This window comes from Phocoena phocoena, chromosome 20, assembly GCF_963924675.1.
Source record: "Phocoena phocoena chromosome 20, mPhoPho1.1, whole genome shotgun sequence".
In the NCBI taxonomy this organism is placed as follows: domain Eukaryota; kingdom Metazoa; phylum Chordata; class Mammalia; order Artiodactyla; family Phocoenidae; genus Phocoena; species Phocoena phocoena.
The window spans coordinates 56,199,214-56,221,036 of NC_089238.1; the positions used below are offsets into that span (position 1 = coordinate 56,199,214).

The 21,823-nt window shown below is 57.2% G+C and overlaps 1 protein-coding gene across 1 annotated transcript; it reads right to left on the minus strand.

The window, feature by feature from the left end:
- Positions 1-5,857: 5,857 nt before the first annotated feature.
- Positions 5,858-8,972, minus strand: C20H16orf74 (chromosome 20 C16orf74 homolog). The gene is made up of 2 exons (XM_065899693.1): positions 8,846-8,972; positions 5,858-5,916 (listed from the first exon to the last, which is right to left on the minus strand). Exons 1-2 carry the CDS (start codon positions 8,970-8,972, stop codon positions 5,858-5,860), a joined length of 186 nt encoding a protein of 61 aa, XP_065755765.1.
- Between the last annotated feature and the right edge of the window lie 12,851 nt (positions 8,973-21,823).

Sequence of the window (21,823 nt, forward strand, 5' to 3'; positions counted from 1 at the left end):
AAATTTTTGTAAAAGAGCAAAGGAAAAAAGCTGGCTGGAAAGCCGAGGTTCAGAGAGGCCTCAGCAGAATGGGCAGCAGAGCTAGCAGAGCCCGGTACCTTGGTGTCCTTATGGGTAAGGTGGGGACTGTGCCGCTGCTCACCTTGCAGGGCTGTTGGGAGAACGAGACAAGGGGGCTGCAGCTTTACACACTGCAAAATGGTGGCGTCCCGGAATCGCAAACTTGAGCAGAGACACCAAGGTCCTTAGGGGGCTTATTAAAGCAGCACAGATCACAATAGCCAGCAGGTGGAAATACCAAATGTCCATCAGCTGAGGGTTGGATACACAACATGTGGTCCATACTTAGTACGGAATATTCTTCGGCCACAGACAGGAGTGAAGCACTGGTTCGTGCTACCATGTGGAGGACCCTTGAAAACGTTATACTACATGAAAGAGGCCAGACGCAAAAACCATATATGATTCCATTTACGTGAACTGTGCAGAAGAGGTAAATCCATAGAGACAGGAACTAGATCAGTGGTTACCAGGGTTGAGGGAGAGGGGGATGGAGTTTCTTTTGAGGTTGATGGAAATGTTCTGGAATTAGACAATGGTGGTGGTTGTTCAACTCTAAACATACTAAAAACTACTGACTGAACTGTTAACTTTGAAAGGGTGAATTTTACAATATGTGAATTATTCCTCAAGAAAACTGTGATTTAAATGCCCCTCCCTAAGCTCCAGACCCAGGCTTCCTGACTCAGTAATCACACACTTTACACGCTCCCCAGGAAGTTCTTATCATTGCAAAACTGGGAAGGGAAGTGATTTGTCCCAATCCAGTCTGGCTCTGAGCCGCTCCCAGGATCCAGAGAGGACTCCTGAGAGCCCATCCTCAGGACTGGCCTCTGAAAGTCGGGGAAAGAGAGAGGGAAACAGACAAGAGGAAAAGTCGAGCGGGAGGGAGGTTGGGGCGCTACTTTAGACGGGGTAGTCGGGGCCCTTGCACCATCATCTCCTGTTGTGAACAGTGCCTCCCCAGGAAGCTAGATGACCCCTGTGGTAAGGAATTAAGAGGTAGGGACAAAATAAATCGGGATGAAGGGGCACATCTCCTGGGCAGAATTCCAGATGGTGTAGATAAAGCTCATGGCTCCTGAAGTGTGGGCCGCCCATGGCCACTTCCTTCTAAAGAAAACAGGATAGAAACAGGGAAAAACAGAGAAACCTGACCAACAAGCCCTCAGCCAAGTGATCAAGATCAACACGAGGGCTTCCCTGGTGGCGCAGTGGTTGAGAGTCCGCCTGCCGATGCAGGGGACACGGGTTCGTGCCCCGGTCCGGGAAGATCCCACATGCCGTGGAGCGGCTGGGCCCGTGAGCCATGGCCGCTGAGCCTGTGCGTCCGGAGCCTGTGCTCCGCAACGGGAGAGGCCGCAGCAGTGAGAGGCCCGCGTACCGGAAAAAAAAAACCAAAAAAACACATAAAATTAAAAAGTCTCCCCTCTAGGTTCCCCCGGGGCACCTAACCGAGTGTCCCCCTCAGCGTCGTCAGCACTGCAATACCTTTTGGTCACATTTGAATTTAGGCCACAGAACATTGCTCCCCAAATGAGTCAGCAACCCGGCCTTCTGATTTTAAAGCAGTGGATCTTTCTGAAATGCTGGAAATGTCCTGTAGCTGTCCGATCCAGGACAGTAGCCACTAGCCCCACATAGAAACTGGGCACTTTCGGGGGACTGGCGTCCTCTGAAGGGGCGGGGCCCTGGACACGGGACCAGTCGCCACCAATGCACCTCGATGATCGTGGGGTTGAGCACATTGGGAAGGGCCCGTGGTCCCCCTGCACAGAGCATCTGCGTTCAGTCCCAGGTCAGTCTACCTCAGAGGTCTGAACCTCTGCCACGGGGGAGCAATATTCTTACAGCGAGGAGACAGTGGTCCGGGAAAACAAAGAATTAATTACAGCGAAGAATCGAGGAGGTGGGCGAGACCTTCCAGGGACTCTCGGCCCTGCCTGTGCAGGAGAATCTGCTGGATCCCCGGCCACACCTGGACGGAGGGAATCGGAACCTCCGGGTGGGGCTCAGGCCTCGGCCGCGGCTGGGAGGCCAGCCACTCTCCTGTGGTCTCCAGGGGACTTGAGGGGAAGCAGTGACTTGCCACTGGTGGTACCTCCCATCTAAAGAGGGGGCTAGAATTACAGTCACAGCAGCAAAAGGGAAATGCAGAATGGAAAACACCTCCTCCAGAAAGTCTCCCTTCCTGGCCCCAGCTGAAAGGGGCAATGCGGTGGTACCTACCGAGCAGGGCCCTGATCATAGCACAGGGCTGCTTCCCTACCTGGGCTCTCACCAGAGAGTACGGCTCCTTCTGGGACGTGGACACCGCCTGCCCCTCTGAGGTCTCCGAGGCAAGGCGACAGCGTGAACCCCGCAGGCCTGACCTCACCTGCTGTTTCTGGCCCTTGGCGGCTCCCATTGGTGGGGGCCCAGCCACTTCAACGGGTACCCGTTCCATCCTTCATCTCCTAGAGCCCTTGAGCCCTTGAGAGGTGGGCCGGGACCGACACAGGTGAGTCCTCAGCTGTGTCTGATGCAGCCGTGTAGACAGCGGGGGCTCCTGCACGCAGCGGCAGTGTTTTCTTCTCACGACAGCCCTCAAGGTGTTCTCTCTGTTGAGTGTGGTGACAAGTGCAGCAGGAAAGACAGGCGGCGGCCAGTTCTCCAGGGCTGCTGTGTAAGCTGCTACCAGAACCTGGACCAGATCCCGCGCCCAGTGGCAGGCTGTGTGAGGGATGCAGGTCGGGGAGTGACATGCGCCTATTTGCAGTTTAGAAAGAGAACTCTGGGGGATGGAGTGGGGGTGGGACTCGGCCTGGCAGCAGGAGACTCACCCGGAGGCTGGGAGCAGACGTCTAGCAGAGCTGTGGCACCTAGGGCACAGCCATGGGGATCTAGAGGAGGGACGGTCTGAAACCAGAGCCCATGGACTGTCTGCCAGTGTCCAGAAAAGCCAGGTCCGGGGACGCCTCCGGACCCCACCCAGGTGACCACAGCTACCTGTGGCTCCATACAGCCTGGCAGTGTCCCCGCCGCCAGCCCCACCCCTGGGCCTGCGAGTCCCTCCCTGCCGCTCCCCGGCCACCAGGGTCTGGCGAGGGAGCCATCCCGCCAGTCGCACGGTGCACATCACGGCTGAGCCAGGGGCTCTCAAATGCCTCCGACATGGTGCGAATACACTCTTGTGTCTTTTTGCCATCTGCCGCTGTCATTAAAAACTTACATTTCCATCTGTTTTCACACTTTTCTCGCCTCCCAGCTTCCCTTCCCGGAGGCATGTAGCACGAATCCCACGCCGAGGACCCGAACGTTCCCTCGCCTCTTGGAATCTGGGAGCTTCTCCGCGACGCACAGGGGTTAGGGGTAACGGCCTTTGTGGGTGACCAGAGCTGTTAATTCCTCTTAGGTCGCCACTGACAGTGACCTCTGCCCCTCCCCCCACTCCTCCACACACACTTTGCGGGGAGCCACTTACAAAACTTTTGTTGGTCGTTTTCATCTGTATGTGTGGCTTTGGCATTAAAAATACATGAAAAATAAACTGCAGGGCTTCCCTGGTGGCGCAGTGGTTGAGAGTCCGCCTGCCGATGCAGGGGACACGGGTTCGTGCCCCGGTCCGGGAAGATCCCACATGCCGCGGAGCGGCTGAGCCCGTGAGCCGTGGCCGCTGAGCCTGCGCGTCCGGGGCTGTGCTCCGCAACGGGAGAGGCCACAGCAGTGAGAGGCCCACGTACCGCAAAAAAAAAAAAAAAAAAAAAAAAAAATATATATATATATATATATATATATATATATATATATATATAAACTGCAGACATTAGTAACCATTCCCCCAGAATGTATTTCAGGAAGAACAGACTAGAGAAATAAGGATCAGGGAGCCACGTTTTGAGTTCAAAACAAGTTGTCATTCTAGACCAGCCCCAAAGAGACACCCACCCCCAGCTACATGGCATCCCTGACCTTTCATGAAGGGTCAAGTCCACGTAGAACCCAACAACCCCACAAGGTCGTGACCACAAACTACTCCTGGTAGACCTTCTCAAATACAGCTTTGCACGCGTCAGCATAGTCACTAACATTCTAGAGGGCTTTTTAGACCCTGTGCCAGGCGTTATTCGAGGTTCTTCCCTGGTGGCGCAGTGGTTAAGAATCCGCCTGCCAATGCAGGGGACGCGGGTTCCAGCCCTAGGCTGGGAGGATCCCAAATGCCGCGGAGCAACTAAGCCCGCGCGCCACAACTACTGAGCCCACGCGCCACAGCTACTGAAGCCCGCAAGCCAAAACTACTGAGCCCACGCGCCACAACTACAGAGCCTGCACTCTAGAGCCCGTGCTCCACAACTAATGAGCCCGTGCTCCACAACTACTGAGCCTGTGCTCTAGAGCCTGCAAGCCACAGCTACTGAGCCCGTGCAGCACAACTATGGAGCCTGCACTCTAGAGACCGTGAGCCACAACTACTGAGCCCATGCTCTACAACTACTGAGCCTGTGCTCTAGAGCCTGCAAGCCACAACTACTGAGCCCATGCTCTACAACTACGGAGCCTGTGCTCTAGAGCCCGCGAGCCACAAGTACTGAGCCCATGCTCTACAACTACGGAGCCTGTGCTCTACAGCCCGCGAGCCACAAGTACTGAGCCCGTGTGCCACAACTACTGAAGCCCGCGCGCCTAGAGCCCGTGCCCTACAACAAGAGAATCCACCGCAATGAGAAGCCCGTGCACCGCAACGAAGAGTAGCCCCTACTCGCCGCAACTAGAGAAAGCCCTTGTGCAGCCATGAAGACCCAAACGCAGCCAAAAATAAATAAATTTATATTGAAAAAAGAAAAGAGTATGGGCTCTGGGTTCAAATTCTTACTATCTGATGGCCTTGGGCAAGGGATCTAAGCCTCTAAGTTCCTCAAGTGCCCCATCTGTAAAATGGGGATAATAATAGTGTCTATGCCGGGAGACTGGATTATTATTCCCAGCCCGTCTCTCACTCCCTTTAATAGACATGTCCATCCCTTCCTGTGCCACGGGACCGCCCAGCTCACCCACGTGGGGTTTGGCCGTGTGACTTGCTTGGCCCACACACCAAAGCTGCGAATGCTCTCGCACGGCCTGGCTTGTGCTCTGTGCGTCTGTCACGAGAACGCACTCCAGTAGCTGCTGGCCACAGAATGAGGCGGCACAGGACACTCTGCAAATCAAGAGGCCAAGACCATCCAAAGACCCATCACCAGCCGGACCAGCCCCTCCATGATAAGCGATTCTCTGGAGCCTACCTGTGTACCCGGGGGTGCACCACCTTCCCTGCCCGCCCAAGAAGCAGGGTCCACTGCTCGTTACATGGGATCTTTACTTACAGTACAGAAAAGAAATTATAAATCACTTTTTGGACTGTTTCAGTGTCTGTAAGACAACTTGTAAAAAATGAAGCCAGCCCTTTGCAAGAAGTCCTTATATGTGCAGACCTCCTGGGCACCCGTCTGCATGGCCCAGGCCGCTGGGAGTCTGTCTCGAAGAGAGCCTCTCCCTGGTACCCAGATGGCCATCACTGTGCCTCGGGGTCGGCAAGAATATGTAGGCATCAGAGGTCCGGTCCACTCAACGGGGCCTGGGAAATGTCGTTCTGGACGAGGGCAGGGCCGATTCCTCGCTCCTCTCGCCACGCCTCTGCTGGTCCAGTGCCGGAATCCCTCTGTCTTCCCAGCCAGCGTCCTCAGCACATCTGTCCCAGGCACCCCGGGACGCGCCAAGCGAAGGGCAGCCAGGGAAGGATCCAGTGCAGGTAAATCCCCGACCCACGCGTGCCTTCTCCTCAGGCCTCAGGGTCTGCTTCTCCATCCTCCGGGCCCGACCCTGACTCCTCCAGCCAGACTAGGAGACAGAGGGGGGCGTCAACATCTGGATGGACCCCACCACCACAGCCAGGCCCCTTTCCCTGGCAGCTCCATGGCCAGTGCCTCTGGGCACCTTGCTTTGTACCAACGCCCCAGCTCCCTGTGCATACGGCACTGGTGTCAGCCGCTTCTGAGAGGGGACCCCAGTGATGCTGGGGCTCACCTGGGTCCCACGGGATTTCCCACCCATCCTCTGCCCACACCCAGCACCGAGCTCCCCCAGATCTCTGGCTGAGGTCCCTGGGATTGTACCCCTGGCCCCATCCTTGGCTTGGCCTCTTCTGAGTGCCTGTCTGGAGATGCCTTCAGGCCGGAGGCTGGGCGGGAGGTCCCCGCTTCCAGACGGGGAGTTGAGACCCACAGAGGGGTGACCTTCCCCCAATGAGCAGGGTAGTCTGGGCAGGGCAGGGTTCTCTCCAGTCCCTTGCTGTGGGGGGAGCCCCAGGTATCTGATCACCACTCAGAGCCCACAGCCCTGGAGGAAGTGCTGCCCTAAATATCGCTGGTGAGAAGACCAAGGACACAGGCCGCATGCGGGCTGTGAAGTCAGGCCCTTGACCTTCCTTGTCACGAATGCTCACGGCCTCTCTGAGGCACGGCTGTTCTCTGTGAGACAGGGGAGCCGAGGCCTCGTTCCCAAAATCACACGCTAATGCGTGGCAGAGCCGGGATCCAAATTCAGGGTTTTGTGCCTCCAAGGCCTGTGCCCTTTCTCCTACACCTCCCTCTCTACATGGGGAAAAGCAGAGGGTCAGGCCTGAGCTCTGCCACCAGACAGGACAGGAGGGGCCCCCTGTGCTGGTCCCTCGGCACTAATCCACCCTGGGACTCCGTGGGCTCTCAGGGCCTCTGGGCTCTCACCCCGCGGACCCTGAGGAGTAACCATGAGTCTCCCCGGCACTCACACTGGCCCTAGGAGCAGGGAAGGCGGTTATGATCCCATCTTACAGACGAGAACACTGAGGCACTGAGAGAGAAGGGAGCGTAGTGGCAGAGCCAAGGACCAGGGCCTCGGCTGCCCACACTCAGCTCTCTGACTATACGCTGAAGCAGAAACCCAGCTCTTCTCCCACCCTGCTGTGTGCCCTTGGGTGAGTTGCTGTCCCTCTCTGAACCTCAGTTTCCCCAGCTATAAGCTAGAGATAAGGGCGGTACTCACAGCCCACAGGGTTGGAGCGAGAATTAAATAAGATTTGTGGAAAGCATTCAGCCCAGTGCCGGGCACTTGAAAAGGTGACACAGGACTGTGACCAATGGCTATCACTACTCTGCATGGCCCAGCTCCAGTAACCACACGGGGCCTGGCCCGAGCCCGACGGCTTCTCCAGCTCATTCCCCCTGGCGGGCAAGCTGACATCCAAACTGAGAACTTCTGGAAAAGCCTCCCCAAGTCCCCCACTGACTCCCACCACTCCCACATCAGCCTTGAAGGCCCGTGTCCTCTGCAGGAGCCAGGCAGGGCTCGCGTCACGACCGTTGATTGGCTGAATGACGGTAGCCACCGAGACGGGGTCTAGCCTGGCAGCCCAGAGCGCAAGCTCCAGATCTCACGGCCTGGGTCTGAATCCCAACTCTGCCACGTACCAGCGGTACGGCGAGTGTCTCAACCTCTCTGAACGTCAGTTTACCCATCTACAGAATGGGGATGATGAAAACGGGACCTAACTCAGAGTTACTGTGAGACCTCAAGGAAAAATAATCATAATCAGTAAGTCCCCTACACACGAACCTTCAAGTTGCAAACTTTCAAAGATGCAAACGTGCGTTCGCACGTCCAATCACGTAAGTTAGTTCACGTGTCTGGTGTACATCGTCACGTGTGTGCGTCCTCTACAAGTGGTTGTGCGCTTGTGTACTTTACTGTACAGAACTGTCTAGAGTACAGCAGTACAGTATCCTTACTTCAAGCCCAGGATGTCCGGAAGCAAGTGTAAAAAGCAGCGGTGATGTAGCTGGTACTGCCCTACCCAGACATCCCTGGACCGTCTTTTCAAGAGAGTAGCTAGACTCGAGTCCAGCAAGAAACCAGAACCTGTGCCGTCAACGTCAGGCACGAGTGAAACTGCAGCTGGCCCTCCGTCTCCTGTTGCTGACGGTCCTTGCCAGCCCCTGGCTGCCAGGTGTTGTGCTCTACTACTGTACTTTTCAAGGGACTGTACTGTAAGATTAAAAACGGTGTCTTTATTTTGTGTTTGTTTATGTATTATTTGTGAAAGGTATTATAAACCTATTACAGCACGGTACTATCTAGCCAACTGTGTTAGCTGGGTACCTAGGCTAGCTCTGCTGGACTTAAGAAGGTGCTCTCGGAATGGAACCCTTTCGTGTGTAGGGGACTGACCATATTATTTGCAACAGCAGCAATAAATGTGTTCATGAAAAATGTCCCACTGGCTCCCACAGTGTCCGGAAAGGGGCCGGGGGTGGGGACACAGCAGTTTGGGCGGCTCCCTCTCACCCTCTCTCTGGGAACGGTCCCATCCCTTCTCTCCTCCCTGCAGTGAGCTGCCACGGAAGGCGCGGAGAGCAGCCACAGCCTGGGCACGGGGGAGTTTCCAAGCCTGTCCTGTCCAGCTGAACCGCGGCGGCCGGTAGGACGGAGGCCCAGTTCCCCAGCTGCAGGGGAAGGCGCCTCCATCCGTCACCTCCGTGGGCCCGCCCAGCCCCATCCATCACTCGCCCGGCTGCCGGCGGGGGCTGTCTAGCTCATTACTTAACGTGCCACACCTTGCCGAGGCTGGTGCCACGGCGAGGGGCCCACGGTGGAGTGTACGCAGAGCCGAGTGTAAATTTTTAATAAACTGGGGGTGGGGGCAGACCCACAGCCCGGAAGGGGGCCCCCGCGAGCCGTGCCCAGCCAGGCCCCCCAGACCCCCTGGCTCAGCATGGTGGCAGGGTGGCCTCACCTGCCCTCCGGGAGTCCCTCGGCAGGATCACGCCCGTGGGCGTCGGCGGGGTGACGATGATGTTGGGTACATCCAGGTGCCTGTCGCTCAGGACGGGGGCCTCATCATGGCTGCTGCTGACACACATTTTTAAGCCTGAGAGGGCAGGCCGTGGAACACACACGTACACACACGACAGAGAGACAAGCATCAGTGGAGGCCGGGGACTGCCCACCACTCCTGCCGGCCGCCCTTCTCCAGCACAGTGTGTCCCTACGCCACACGTGAGGAAACTGAGCCTCAGGACGGCGAAATGACCCGTCCGACCCTGCGCAACTTGGCGAGGGCGTGAATTTTCTTTGCTTTGTTCACTAATGTGACCTGGGTGTGTGACACGCAGTAGGTATTCAAAACACGACTCTGAATGGATGAAACCAACCGGGCTTGAACCGGAACCCAGACCTGTCCGAATTATAGCCATGTGTGAAGTGAGCTCTCCCACAAATTATTTTCTGAGAGAGTTTGTGTGAGATCAGTATTGTTTCTTCCTTAAGAGTGATTGAACTCACCGGAGAAGCTGTCTGGGCCTGGAATTTTCTTTGGGCAATTTGGTTTCTTTAATAGAGACGGGGCTATTCAGATTTTCTGTTTCCTCTTGCGTCCATTTGGCTACGTTGCATTAATCAAGGAATCTGTCTATTTCTTCTAAGTTGTTGAATTCCTTCTCTTCTCTCTCCCGGAAACTCAGTACAGGCAATCCAGCCCAGCCCAGTTTTTGTCTCCATCCTCTCCCCCTCTCATGCCCCTAGCTAGCCTCTCCGCCCCCCCTCACGCCCCTAGCTAGCCTCTCCGCCCCCTGGCTTACCCCTCGGCAGCCCACCCTCCAAACAGCAGCCAGAAACGGCAAACCTGATCATACCTCGCGGCTGCTCAGAATTCTCACCAGCTCTTGGCAACTAGCTACAGGCAGCATTTTTCCAAAAATGTGTCCCCTGCAACACTGGCCTCCTCAGACTCCCTCAGGAAGGGGGTTCCATGATCAAATGAGTCTGCGAATCCCATCTACTCTGTCCTCTTGGAGAGTCCCATGCATGTTAGAGAATTAAAGGCTCTGAGAAGTCCTGCACTAAGGAAGCTGCTTTCACTGTGCTTCAACCCGGGCTTCCCGAACTTAAATAACCTTGATGTCTGTTTTTGGAGGGACACCTGTTACCATCTCACAAGACCATGAGTCATGAGGTACATTTTGGGAAATGCTGATCATAAATTAGAGTCAGCCTGTTAGCCCAGCCTTCAGCCTTCACGGTCTGGCCCAAACTCGTTTTGAAGCTTCATTCCCTGCCACCTGCCCACACGCCCCGAAATGCCCACAGTCCCCCAAATGCCCTGGGCTCCCCAGCCCTTTCGTGCCTTTGCACAGGCCGCCGCGCCTGCCTGGAGCGCTCCTCGTTGCTTTGGCAGGGTGGTGACCTCCTACTGATCCTGCAAAAGCCAGCACAGTAGGCTCTTCTGTGGGGGAAGATGTCCCGGGTATCTGACCCCGCTCCTTCAGTCTGAGGTCTTCCAGGGCTCATCTCACTGTATGGCAACGCCTAGTTCTGTCTCCTTTACTGTGCGCGTCTGGAGGACAGCCTCTACTCGCTCAGCCATGTGTCCCTTGAAGCTAGCATTCTGCCTGGGACAGAGCAAGTAGGGGTGCTTTCAATTTTAAATAAAAAACAACTTCAGGGGCTTCCCTGGCGGCGCAGTGGTTGAGAGTCCGCCTGCCGATGCAGGGGACACGGGTTCGAGCCCTGGTCTGGGAAGATCCCACATGCTGCGGAGCAACTGGGCCCGTGAGCCGTGGCCGCTGAGCCTGCGCGTCTGGAGCCTGTGCTCTGCAACGGGAGAGGCTGCGATAGTAAGAGGCCCGTGCACCGCGATGAAGAGTGGCCCCCGCTCGCCGCAACTAGAGAAAGCCCTCGGACAGAAACGAAGACCCGACACAGCCATAAATACATAAATAAAATTTAAAAAAAAAACAACAACTTCAGGCACTGCTGAACCGGGTAGTCACATCTTTGTCTCTATGTCCCATCACTGCGTTTTTTCTCCCCCCCAAACAGCCCCAGACTGGACTGCATCAGCTCAAGTATCTGAGCCCCTAGCCAACATCAGGAACCGAGCAGTGGGGTGGCCTTCCCTGACCCCCACTGGGACAGTGCTCCTTAAATGACCACTGTAGGGTTGGGGTGGTGGTTCTCAAGTATGTCCCCAACAGGTGGAATCTAATTCCCCTCCTCTCCAGCACGGGATGGACTGAGGATGAATTCTAATGCCTAGAAAAAGAGGGAAGGGATGGCGTGTGACTTCAGGAGAGGTCATAAAAGACACTGCACTTCCTTCGTGCTCTCGCTCTGGGGAAGCCAGCCGCCACGTTGTAAGGATGCTCAAGCAGCCTGAGGAGAAGCCCAGGTGGTGAGCCAACAGCCGTGGGAGGGAGCCACTTAGGAAGTGAGTCCGCCAGCCCAGGCAAGCCTACAGACGAGACCACAGGCCCAGCCGACAGCTTGACTGTAACCTCACGAGACCCTCTGCGATGGAACCTCCAAGCTAAATCATCCCTGAATTCCCAACCCCCAGAAACTGTGAGATAATAAATATTTAAGCCACTAAGTTTGGGGGTGATTTGTTATGCAGCAGTAGGTAACTGATACAGTCAGCACAGCTTGCCTGTCCTTGAAACTCCATTCCTGTTTCCCCGCTAGGGAGCCCCTGTGGCCCCCTGAATCTAACAGGCTGGTTAGTTTTGTAGAAAGAGGCCACGTCCCCTGCATCAGACTACAAGCCCCTCAGGAGTACCCACCAAGGCTGCTGCCGACCTTCTTGAAAGTCTTAGTATGCTGTTTCTTCCTGCCATCTTACACAGAAGCCCAGAATGTAAAACACATAAAAAGAAGCCACTTGGAGGAAGCCCTCCTGTTATCACTGCACCAGTCAGCCTTTAAGGATCATTGGCCACGTGCCAGAAACTTCCTCCTTCAGTCTTCATGGCTACCCCGTGAGACGCAAACTCACAGACTGAGGACCAGAGAGGGTAAGAGCTTGCACAGCGGTGAACACCCAGTGCACAGGCAGGGGCAGGATCTGAACCCAAACTCCGGTCTGCCTGACTCCAAAGGCTTCTGCTTCTTGTAACCACGATCCTATAACAGAGCCAGGAAACGATCTGAAAGGTGCCTGAGAGTAAATATGTTTTACTCTGGGGGCTATGCAGTCTCCGTTGCAACTTCTCAGCTCTGCCACTGAGGGCAAACACAGCCACAGACGACATGTGAATGAGTGGGCGGGGCTGTGTGCCAATAAAGCTTTATTTACTCAAATAGGAGGAGCAGCCAGCTTTGGCGCAAGGGCTGTGGTTTGCCACTGCCAGCTCTATAACATCCAGGGGTCGGGGAGTTTGGATCAGGGACATGCCTGACGTCCTAACAGGCAACAAAGGAACCTCAAAAGCCCGAGGCTCGTTAATGCCAAAACCAAAACCCAAATCCCAGACCTGGCTGCCGCTGCTGCCAAGTGACAGGTGCTGGGCGTGAGGAAATGAACGGAATGAATGAATGGGAAGTACTTGCCCAGTGAGCTGGGGCCAAGAGGGTGTTCGGTCCCTGCTAGCTTCCTCGAGAATCATCCATAAAGTGCGTCTCGGGGAGCACCGGCCACAAAAGAAAGGTCTGACTATTATTATCTGTAACCGAAGGGAGTCTCCCTGCTCAGTCTCCAAGGCTCCTTCCTCGGCGAATATTCCAAAGTTCTAAAATAAAAGGCTAATGGAGAAAAACCACACTCCTCCCAGGGCCACCATTTGCATTTTAACATGTTCTGGGAGCTCGGTGACAAAGCCCACATTCTTTTTTTTTTTTTTGAGGTACGCGGCCTCTCACTGTTGTGGCCTCTCCCGTTGCGGAGCACAGGCTCCGGACGCGCAGGCTCAGCGGCCATGCGCGGCATGTGGGGCCTTCCCGGATGAACCCGCGTCCCCTGCATCGGCAGGCGGACTCTCAACCACTGCGCCACCAGGGAAACCCCAAAACCCACATTTTTAATCAGGAAGCATCAGGTCGCTTGGTGGGCCCTGGAGAGATGCTGGAGGCTGAGAGGAGAGAGGGGAGGAGGGAGGGGAGGGGAGGGGAAGGGGGGAGATGGGAGGGAAGGGGGAAGGGGAGGGGGAAGGGAGAGGAAGGGGGAGGGGAGGGGAGGGAGGAGAGAGAGAGGAGGAGATGGGGGAGGAGAGGAAGGAGGGAGAAGGGAGGGAGGGAGAGAAGGGGGGAGGGAGGAGGGAGGAGCGGGCGGGAAAGGAGGGGGCCAGGACTCCAGCCCCTCTCAACCCCCCAGGCCCCCCAGCCTCAGAGCAGAGGCGGCTGAGCACGACGGAGCAGCTCTCAGGAGATAAAGCCGACTTTAGGGATTAAAAACAAAAGCCAGCCTTGCCCCAGACAAGAAGCTCATTTGTGCTAATAAAGCCAGAATGGTTATTTGTTAATTATGTGCCCGCCTCGGGCCAGTGAGAGCCCATTTCCGGAGGGGAAGGGCTTGGCTGGGATCCCAGGGGGCGGGGCCCCACGAGGGAGGGAGCAGGGCCCCAGAGCCGCTGAAGATTTTGACTGGGCATGTGATGGGGGGCTTGCGCAGGAAGCCTTCCGGGCTGGCAGCTGTCACCCGCCTCAACCAGGCCCTGCTCTGGGGCACACGCCGTCTCAGTTGTGGAGACGGAACAAGCTGGGCCTGAGCTCTCTGGCCTCCTGGCGCCCACTTTCCCACAGGGGAAACGCGGAGGCTGTGATGGGAGGCCAGGCCGACTGCCTCTGAAAACCTGGCTCGGCCTTGCCCATGCCCCGCTCCTGGGCAGTGGTTTTCCATCTTGGCTGCCTACTGCGGCCACCTGGAAAGTTTAAAAAATATCCCGGCGTGGGGGTGGGGGACCCTGCCCCCAGGGGGCCAGATTTCACCGTGCTACACAGGCCACCAGGACTTTAAAACGTTCCTGGGTGACTCTGACAGCAGGGCTGGGACCCCCTGAGCTAGGGCACCTGGGAACACACGGCTTTCCTCGTATCCACGGCTGGAAAAATGGAGCTCTGATACCAATCTTGTAGGAATGAAATACAAGGTATGGGGCGTGGGGCTGCCCAGTGTGGGAGAAGTGGCCTGGGGTCAAACACTGGGGGAGGTGAGCACTGCTGCCGCCTCCCACAGAGATGAGCCACCCCTTCTTAAGCACCCCCGTGCCAGGCTCTGGGCGGAGTCCACGTTAATCCTCACACCATCCCTGGGATTGCACGCTAGGGTCATGGCCATTCTCCAGCGAGAAAACCAAGGCTTGGAGAAGGAAGGTGACGTGTCTGAGGACACGCAGAGGCCAGGTGGCTCCCAGGCCTGAGCCCCCACCTCACTCCTTCCGGTATCAGCCACCACTTCTCATCCTTCAGAAGCCCTGAGCCAGGCCTATCCTCTGTTCAGGATGCCCCAGGCACGGGGGACACCGCACCACCATTCCTGGCCCCCGAGCCACCCAGAGGCCGCCAAGAGCCGGCATCGTGGCTTAAGGGCGCCCTCTGCTGGCTCTTTTTTAAATGGCGCTCGATCAGCACCCTGGTGCCGGCTCGCAGACCCTGCCCGGGACCACGTCCCTGGCACCATATCCACTCTTCCCCAAGGCACCATCACACAGTGGCCCTGCCGGACCCACAGTGCAGTGGGAGGCCAGAACGTACACCTGGGTTCCTCCACTGGCGGGGCTCCACCTCTGGGCCTCCTTTCCTCACCTGCAAAAATGGGGGTACTTCATATTCTCCACCTCCAGGGGGCGCTGAGAAGATTAAGAGCCACACTGAAGCTTTCACTCCAGCCTAGGGGTCTGTTACACGCATTTCGCAGGTGAGGAAACCACAGAACCCGCCTTGCAGTGCGCACTCAAGAAACACAAGCTGTTATTATTAACACGATATTCTAATCTTAGCACGTATTCACCGATGCAGCCAGTTCTGAGCACCACCCACCCTCCGCGTGCAGGTCAGGGACCGTGTCTCATCCCTGCAGTCACACAGCTGTCTGTGGAGTGACTCTGAACAGATATTCCTGGTTCCAACTTAACACTCAAAGGAGACCCTTCCTCCTCATTGGGTTGGAAGGGCCACGGGCTCGGGAAGGAGGAAAAACCGAATCTGAGTCTCAGTCCTCCTGCTTCCCTTCTGTCACTTCCCCGAGCCCGGCCTGCTCACCTGCAGGGTGAGGGGATGCTTCCTTTCCCCTGCAGCGCACGGATAAAGCCCGCAGCACAGAGCCAGGCCCAGGGGAGATGCTCAGTCCACAGGCACCTACTGTGCACCTACTGGGCATTGTTCCAGGTGCTGGGGACACAGCAGAGAACAAGACCGTCTCAGCAGGTGCTTCTCTGCTTCTCCCGTCACACACTGACTTCCTCTGCCCCTTGCTTCAGGCCCCAGCAGCAAACCAGGACCCCAAAGAGTTCAGAGGAGGCTGGAAAAAATAACGAGGGTCCCCTCTGATCCAAGCCATTGTCGGGAGGGGCCCACATGGGTGATCTATGACAACAGGGCTCCCGGGAGGCCGGGGTCTGTGTGAGCATTTCGCAGGGATTCATTATTTGGTCCTTCCAACGAGGCCCATCTTCCAGATGGACACCCTGGGGCACAGAGAACTCACAGGGGATTTGACACACAGCCTGTCCTCCTGGGGGCCAGGAAGCAAAGAAACACGTTGCAGAGCTTGGGTCAGTGATAGGAGCAAGCAGCAGATGATGGCAGGGAGGGCTCTCGGGTCGGCAGCAGCACGCACAAAGGCCCTGGGGCCAGGCGGAGACTGGGGCTGGCACTAATTCCTCAGAGATGACCGGGTGTCTGGATTTAGTGCAGGTCTTTCAAAAAAAACAAATGGACAAATGCCTCCGAGGGTTCCAGATGCACTTAATCTTTTTCTTCTTTTTTTTTAAAATTCCAATTAAGGGGAAAGCCTTGCATTATTACGAATGAGGCCAGGGCGGATGGATGGGGGTTTTACCATTTCTCGGCAGCCCGGGCCCAACGGAGATGGCAGTGGATGTTTTAAATCTCTTTTTAATTAAGGGAAAAGCCCCAGCTTGCGTCAGGGATGAGCTACTGAAGAGAGAAGCTGGGAGGAGGAGACAGAGAGGAAGAAGCTTCGCCACGGCCAAGTGGGAAGTGTGTTCACCGCCCCGACAGCAACCAACCGCCTCCCTGCCTCTGCTGGACTCCGCAGTCCCTCCCTCCCCGCCAGCCCTGCCCGGTCCGGGTGGCGGGTCTCTCTCCTCCTCACACCAGCCCCTTGGGAAGGCTTCTCGGGGTCTCGGCCTGCAGAGTGAGGGCTCAGATGGCGGGGCCAGCCCGGCTCCATCACGTCTCCAACGTGTGATGGGCAAGCAGCCCCGGCCCCGGCCCTCAGTCTTCTGGCCTCTAAAATGGACTCAAGAGTAGGCCTGCCCTCAGAGGATGACGGAGAACTGAAGGCAAAGAAAATCCACAAAGCCCTTGATGCCTGCCTGAGCCGTGGGAAATGCGTGACGTGTGTAGCTCTGGGTCCTCAGCCTCGGCGCTGCTGACGTCTGGGGCCAGGTTATTCTTTGTGGTGGGGCCGTCCTGTGCTTTGAAGGGGGCTGATCAGCATCCTGGCCTCCAGATGCTGTAGCTCCCGCACTGGTGACAACAAAAAGTGTCTCCAGACATTGCCAAGTATCCCCTGGGGGCAGGGTTGTCAGATGAGATTCAGGACAAATCATTTGTTTTAGTATATGTCCCATGCTACATGTGGGACGTACGTACGTATCCTAGGCAATCAGTCCTCATTTATCTGAACTCAAATGTAACTGGGCATCCCATTTTATGTTTTTTTTCCCTCCTAAATCTGGCAACTCTACCTGGTGGGGGGCAAGATACCCCAGAGCTGAGAACCACCGTCAGAGCTGTTACTGAGACGTTACTTGGGTATTTCAGAGCAGGTGCCTGGTTTCCTTTGTCCCGAGTGGCTCCACTGCACATCTGCGTGGCTGGAGCCACGGGAAGTGGCTCGAGGATGGCCTGAGCCAGAGGACTGGCCTCCCCGGTTCGCCCTTCACCGGCTGTGCGGGCTGAGCAAGCTTCTTAACTTCTCTGAGCCTGTGTTTCCTCAGCTGCAAAGAGGCTGCGAGTGGTGGGCCCCTTGGTGGAATAAAGATTTGAACCTTCGCCCTAGATACTAACCCATAACCTGCAGGGCTCTCGTCAGGACATGTGACATCAGGCAGAAGGTGTCTGAGGCAGCCTGGCCAACAGCAGGGGGCCAATCGTCATTAATGCTATTAATAGTTATTATTAATGCTATTAATAGTTATTAATGCTATTAATAGTTATTAATTAGTGCTATTAATACTTACTAATGTGGTTATTACTGTGCAAATAGGCAAGGAGATCCCAGTTAGTCCCAGAGGAAGGACGTGACTGGCGTTGTCCAGGGCAAACCAGGGAGCACCTGGGGGAGTCCGGGCCCCGAGGATAGGGACGTGTCCGCCAGCTGAGGCCTGAGAGGGGTGCAGATGGGCAGCCAGACAGCAGAACCCTCCAAAGATGGGGAGGCAACAACGGTTGCCTCCGAGCAGGTGGCTGGGAGGGAGGTGAGAGGAGCCTGACTTATTACTACATGTTCTTTGCACAGTTTACATGATGTTTTACACATTCAAAAAAATAAAAGAATTTAAAAGAGAAATAAAACATCTTCTGAGGAGGGGTGGACATAGACAGATTTAGGAGGTGGCATGGGGAAAAGGGGGTGGCGGGGCATTCCTGCTGCAGGAAAGGTCTGATCAAGTTGAGGAGGTGAGACAGTAAAAAGGCAGTGAAAGGGCCGGGGGGAGAATTCGGAGTACAGGCCTGGAAAGGCAAGGAGGGGGATGGGAACGCCACCAGCAACACTCCTTCTCCCTTGAATCACTGAGGAGCGTGGCCCAGCGTGTGGTCGCAGGAGCCCAAGAAGCTGGGAGTCGACCTCACAGAGTCTTGGGCAATGGGGTCCAGCCGGTCTCCCCAGGCCAGAGACACGGGCAGCTGGAAGAGACTCTGGAAGGTCCATCTGAGTCCTGCTCTCACCTCACTCCCCAGCCGCCCAGCTCTTTTTCACCTCTTCACTTGGAGACAGCCATGATTACTGTTTTCTTGTGTCTCCTTCCAGAATATTCTATGTATATACGTGCAAATATGTTCCCGGGCATATGCCTCTTCTTTTTCCAATACAGGTGGTGGCAACAGAGCCACTGTTTTGCACCTTGCTCTTTTCACTTCACTGCAAGCGTTGGAAATGGCTCTCTATCCGTTCAGACAGAGCTGCCGGTCCTTTTTCACAGCGGTAGAGTATTCCCCGGCACGGCTCACCCTTCTGACCCACAGGTGGGAAGCCCACGGCTGGGCCCTCAGAGTGTGTCTCACGGAGCCGAGGCCGGCTGTGGCGGGTGGCTGTGACAGGGGGCTCCGGCTAAAAGGACAGGTGTCCTCGGCGCCAGGCCCTTCCTGTCCCACAGCGCCTGGTCTGAGCCTTCGGCCCATGTAGATGCTGGGCTGTGCGGCCCAGACCCACCCCCCAGGGCCAGGCTAGTCCCCAGCGGCCCAGATGCTGCCCGCGGCTGGTTCACAGTTCAGCCCCTCCCAGGGCCTACCCTCAGCCCAGGAAAGGTGTTCACCCAGCTGGGTGGAGCTGGGGTGAGGCAAGCAGGGCGCTTAGGGTGCACAGCTTAAGGAGGCACCTGCTCTCAGGGCCAGCCCTCCCCAGTAGGTGGCCAGGTAAAAGGCCTGTCCCCCTCCATCCAGGACAGCTCTGCAGGGCCACTCAGCTCCCAAACTCCCATGGGACGGGCGGAAGCCCAGCCCCGCCCTCAGCCGGCCTGGCTGCGCACGGTGGGCGTTGATGCCACAGGCGCTCGCCAGGCCGCAGGTCTGTCCTGCCCCCTGGAACAGACTGAGGACAGCTGTCCATTTGTGTGCTGGACTCCCGGGCACGTCAGTGATCTCTCAGGGTGGACACCAGGATCACTTACTCTTGCTTTGGTCGTGGAAGGCCTGGCCCACGGTCATAAATAAAATTTCAAAGCCATTCCAAAAGGGAAGAAAGCGTATGGGCGCATCTTAGCACGTCTGCGTGCGCACCGCACCCCGGGCCCCAGTCCCAGCTCCTGGCACGCCTCTTCCCCTCCAGCAGCAGCCCTGACCCGGGTGGGGTCTATCTCTGCCTGTTTCACAGTTAAAAACAAAAAGCACTGATTCAGGGAGTGCTTGAAGACCCTCAGCCAGGTCACACGAGTCAGCTTCACACCCACCTGTCTCGGGCCCCGCGAAGCCCGTGAGGCAGAAGCATTAGGATGGGCGGGGGGGATGGGGGGTAGGGACGGCCAGAGGTGGACGTGGGGCAGCTCCGTCCTGGCCCAGAATCACGTCTACACCCCAACCGTGAGGCTGAGGAACCACGGCCCAGGAGGTAGGGAGGAATTCCACAGGCCCGGGCCAGCCGCATAGCAGCAGCTGATAACCGGTGAACACGGCCCTCGCCCGGGAGTCCTAAGCAGCGCCAGGTCCCTGTCCACTGAGAGCAGCAGAGCCAGGCGGCGGGTCCAGCCCCACCTCCCCCCACTCCGTGTCCCATCCCCGCCTTGCTCCGTCTTGCCTTCATTCCACAAACACTTCCGCAGCACCTCGCCCAGGCCAGGCCCGGAGGGAACTGAGGGCACGGCACCGGGTGGCAGGGGCTCCTCGTGTCCGGGGTGCCCGGTCAGTTCCCGAGGCCCTCAGGGCCCCAGCACGGCCACATTCTAGCCGTGTGACCTGGGGCGCGGAGCTTCACCACCTTGTGCCTCGGTTTCCCCCTCCGTACCTGGGGGGCCATGAGCAATCGTCCTCAGAGCCTTGCTGAGCGGATGGCAGGAGATGTGGGAAGGCAAGAGTGGACCTCCCTACTGGGCCGAGGGGCTGAGAGGGCACAGCGGCCCCAGCCATCCAGGGACAGGCCTGGGAGGGTCCCACATCTTAAAGTCGAGAGAGAGTTCATTCCGCAAACATTTATTGTGTCCCTACTGTGCGCTGACCCACAGCCGGGAACAGGGCTCCAGGGACGAGTAAGGCTGCGTGACTCCTGACCCCGTGGAGCCCCGAGAATAAGGAGGAGACAAAGGTTAACCCCGGGTGGGCCCCAGTCAGGGACCGAGCCGCGGGCCCTCCCTCCCTCCTCTGGAAGGAGGCAGGTGCTGGGTTTAATAAATCCCTGCTGTGAGCCAGGAGGGCCGACAGCTCTCCCCGGGGAAGGGGCGGGGCCAAACTAAGCCCCATCTGCTTCAGCGTTTAGAACAGGCTTTGACTGCCCACCCCTCCTCTGAGTAGGCTGGGGGTCTCCCAGCCCCCCGAGCCCTTCTCCCGGTCAGAGATCTGTTCAGAAGGTTCCAGAACAAGCCCTGGATTGGAGCCTGCATCCCTGAAGCCCAGCCAAGCTAGTCTGGCCCTTGTCACCTTTGGGTGTCAGTCTCTACCCCAGGCCCACCAGAAAAGCAAGGGCACGGGCCCCAGACAGCGGTTCTCACCCCAGGCTGCACGGGACAATCACCTGGGGAGCTTCTTCCAAACTAAATCCCGGCGCTGGGGAGCACACCAGGGCTGCCCCCTCCTGTAGGCGCCGTCAGTGATCCAGATGTGCAGTGGAGGACGAGACCGCTGCTCTGCAGTGATTCCAGTGCCTCCGATTACTCGGAAAAGACATTCTTGATACAACGCTCAGCTCCCATGGCCCTGCCTGTCCCAGGGACCTCCGTTCCTCCTGCTTGGCCCCCGCCCCTGCCCCTGCCCCCAGTTCCAACCACATTTGACTCCTCACTGCTCATCAGCTCACCAAGCCTGTTCCCGTCTCAGGGCCTTTGTTGCTGTTCCCTCTGCCTAGACACTGTTCCCTGCGTTGTGTGGCTGGCTCCAGTGTCGGCACTACAGAGAGGTCTTCACTTACCTCAAGCCCCTCTATTGCACCTCTTTGTTGAACCCCCTTTGCAGCTCTCACCACAAAGTCTACCAGCCCGGGTCCCGTGTCCACACATTCATTTCTGTCCCCTGTACGTGGAGGCAGGGGAGCCGTGCTTGTCGCTGCCGTGTCCTTGGACCCAGTGCAGGGCCCGGCATGTGGCAGGCGCTCAAGGACCGTTTGCCGAACAAATGAAAAGTCACACGGGAGCACACCTCTGGCCTGGGCCTCTCCTCCAGGGGAAGAGAGCACCTGCTGTGCGCCCGGTTCTGTTCCAGGGTACGCAGGGGTGGCAAGGTTAGGGACACCCCAGGATCTCCACAGGCCCATTTCACAGGTGGGAACACTAAACCTCAGTAAATTAAGATATTGAGCCTTGGCCATACTCTACCTCGGGGTGGATCCCACTGTGTGACCTTCCCTTTAAAAGTATGGAGCCAGCACGGTTCTGAAAACTGCTCAAGGTGCATTAGCCAAACGAATGCCTTTGTCTCCTACCCTTGTGTTGCACTCCTGGCCCCGAAGATGACTAAACCCCAGCTTCCTCCAGCCCCATCCGGCCAGAGCAGTCCTCGGCCTGCCCACCCACCGTCCCCCTTCAATCCCTCTGACACCTTCCTGCTTCCGGCGTTTGCCCAGAGAGTGCGTGTGGCCTGGGACACGGTCCCGTCCCACTCTTTCGCAGGCCAGCTCCGCCAGGCGTGCGGCTTCCTCAGCGGTGCCGCCCCCGGGCTGGGTGGGCTGGGTGGTGGTCTCTGTCCTGGCACAGGGCAGCTTGCGCTCGGACGTCCGTTCCAAGTAACGTGCATCTCCCCCTTACTTTCTAGGCTCCAGGGGTTCAGTGACCGTGGCCGCCTTGCTCAGTCCTGAAGCCCTGTACACCCGGCTGCGGGTTGGCACACAGTAGGGACACAATCAATGTTTGTGTGATGAGCAACCCCTCGACCAACTCTGGAGCCCGCTGCG

Coding starts and splice junctions, on each gene's coding strand:
- C20H16orf74 (XM_065899693.1), bottom strand. CDS start 8,972: ATGTGTGTCAGCAGCAGCCATGATGAGGCCCCCGTCCTGAGCGACAGG. Junction 5,917..8,845: donor GAGGGACTCCCGGAGGGCAG/GTGAGGCCACCC, acceptor TCTGTCTCCTAG/TCTGGCTGGAGGAGTCAGGG.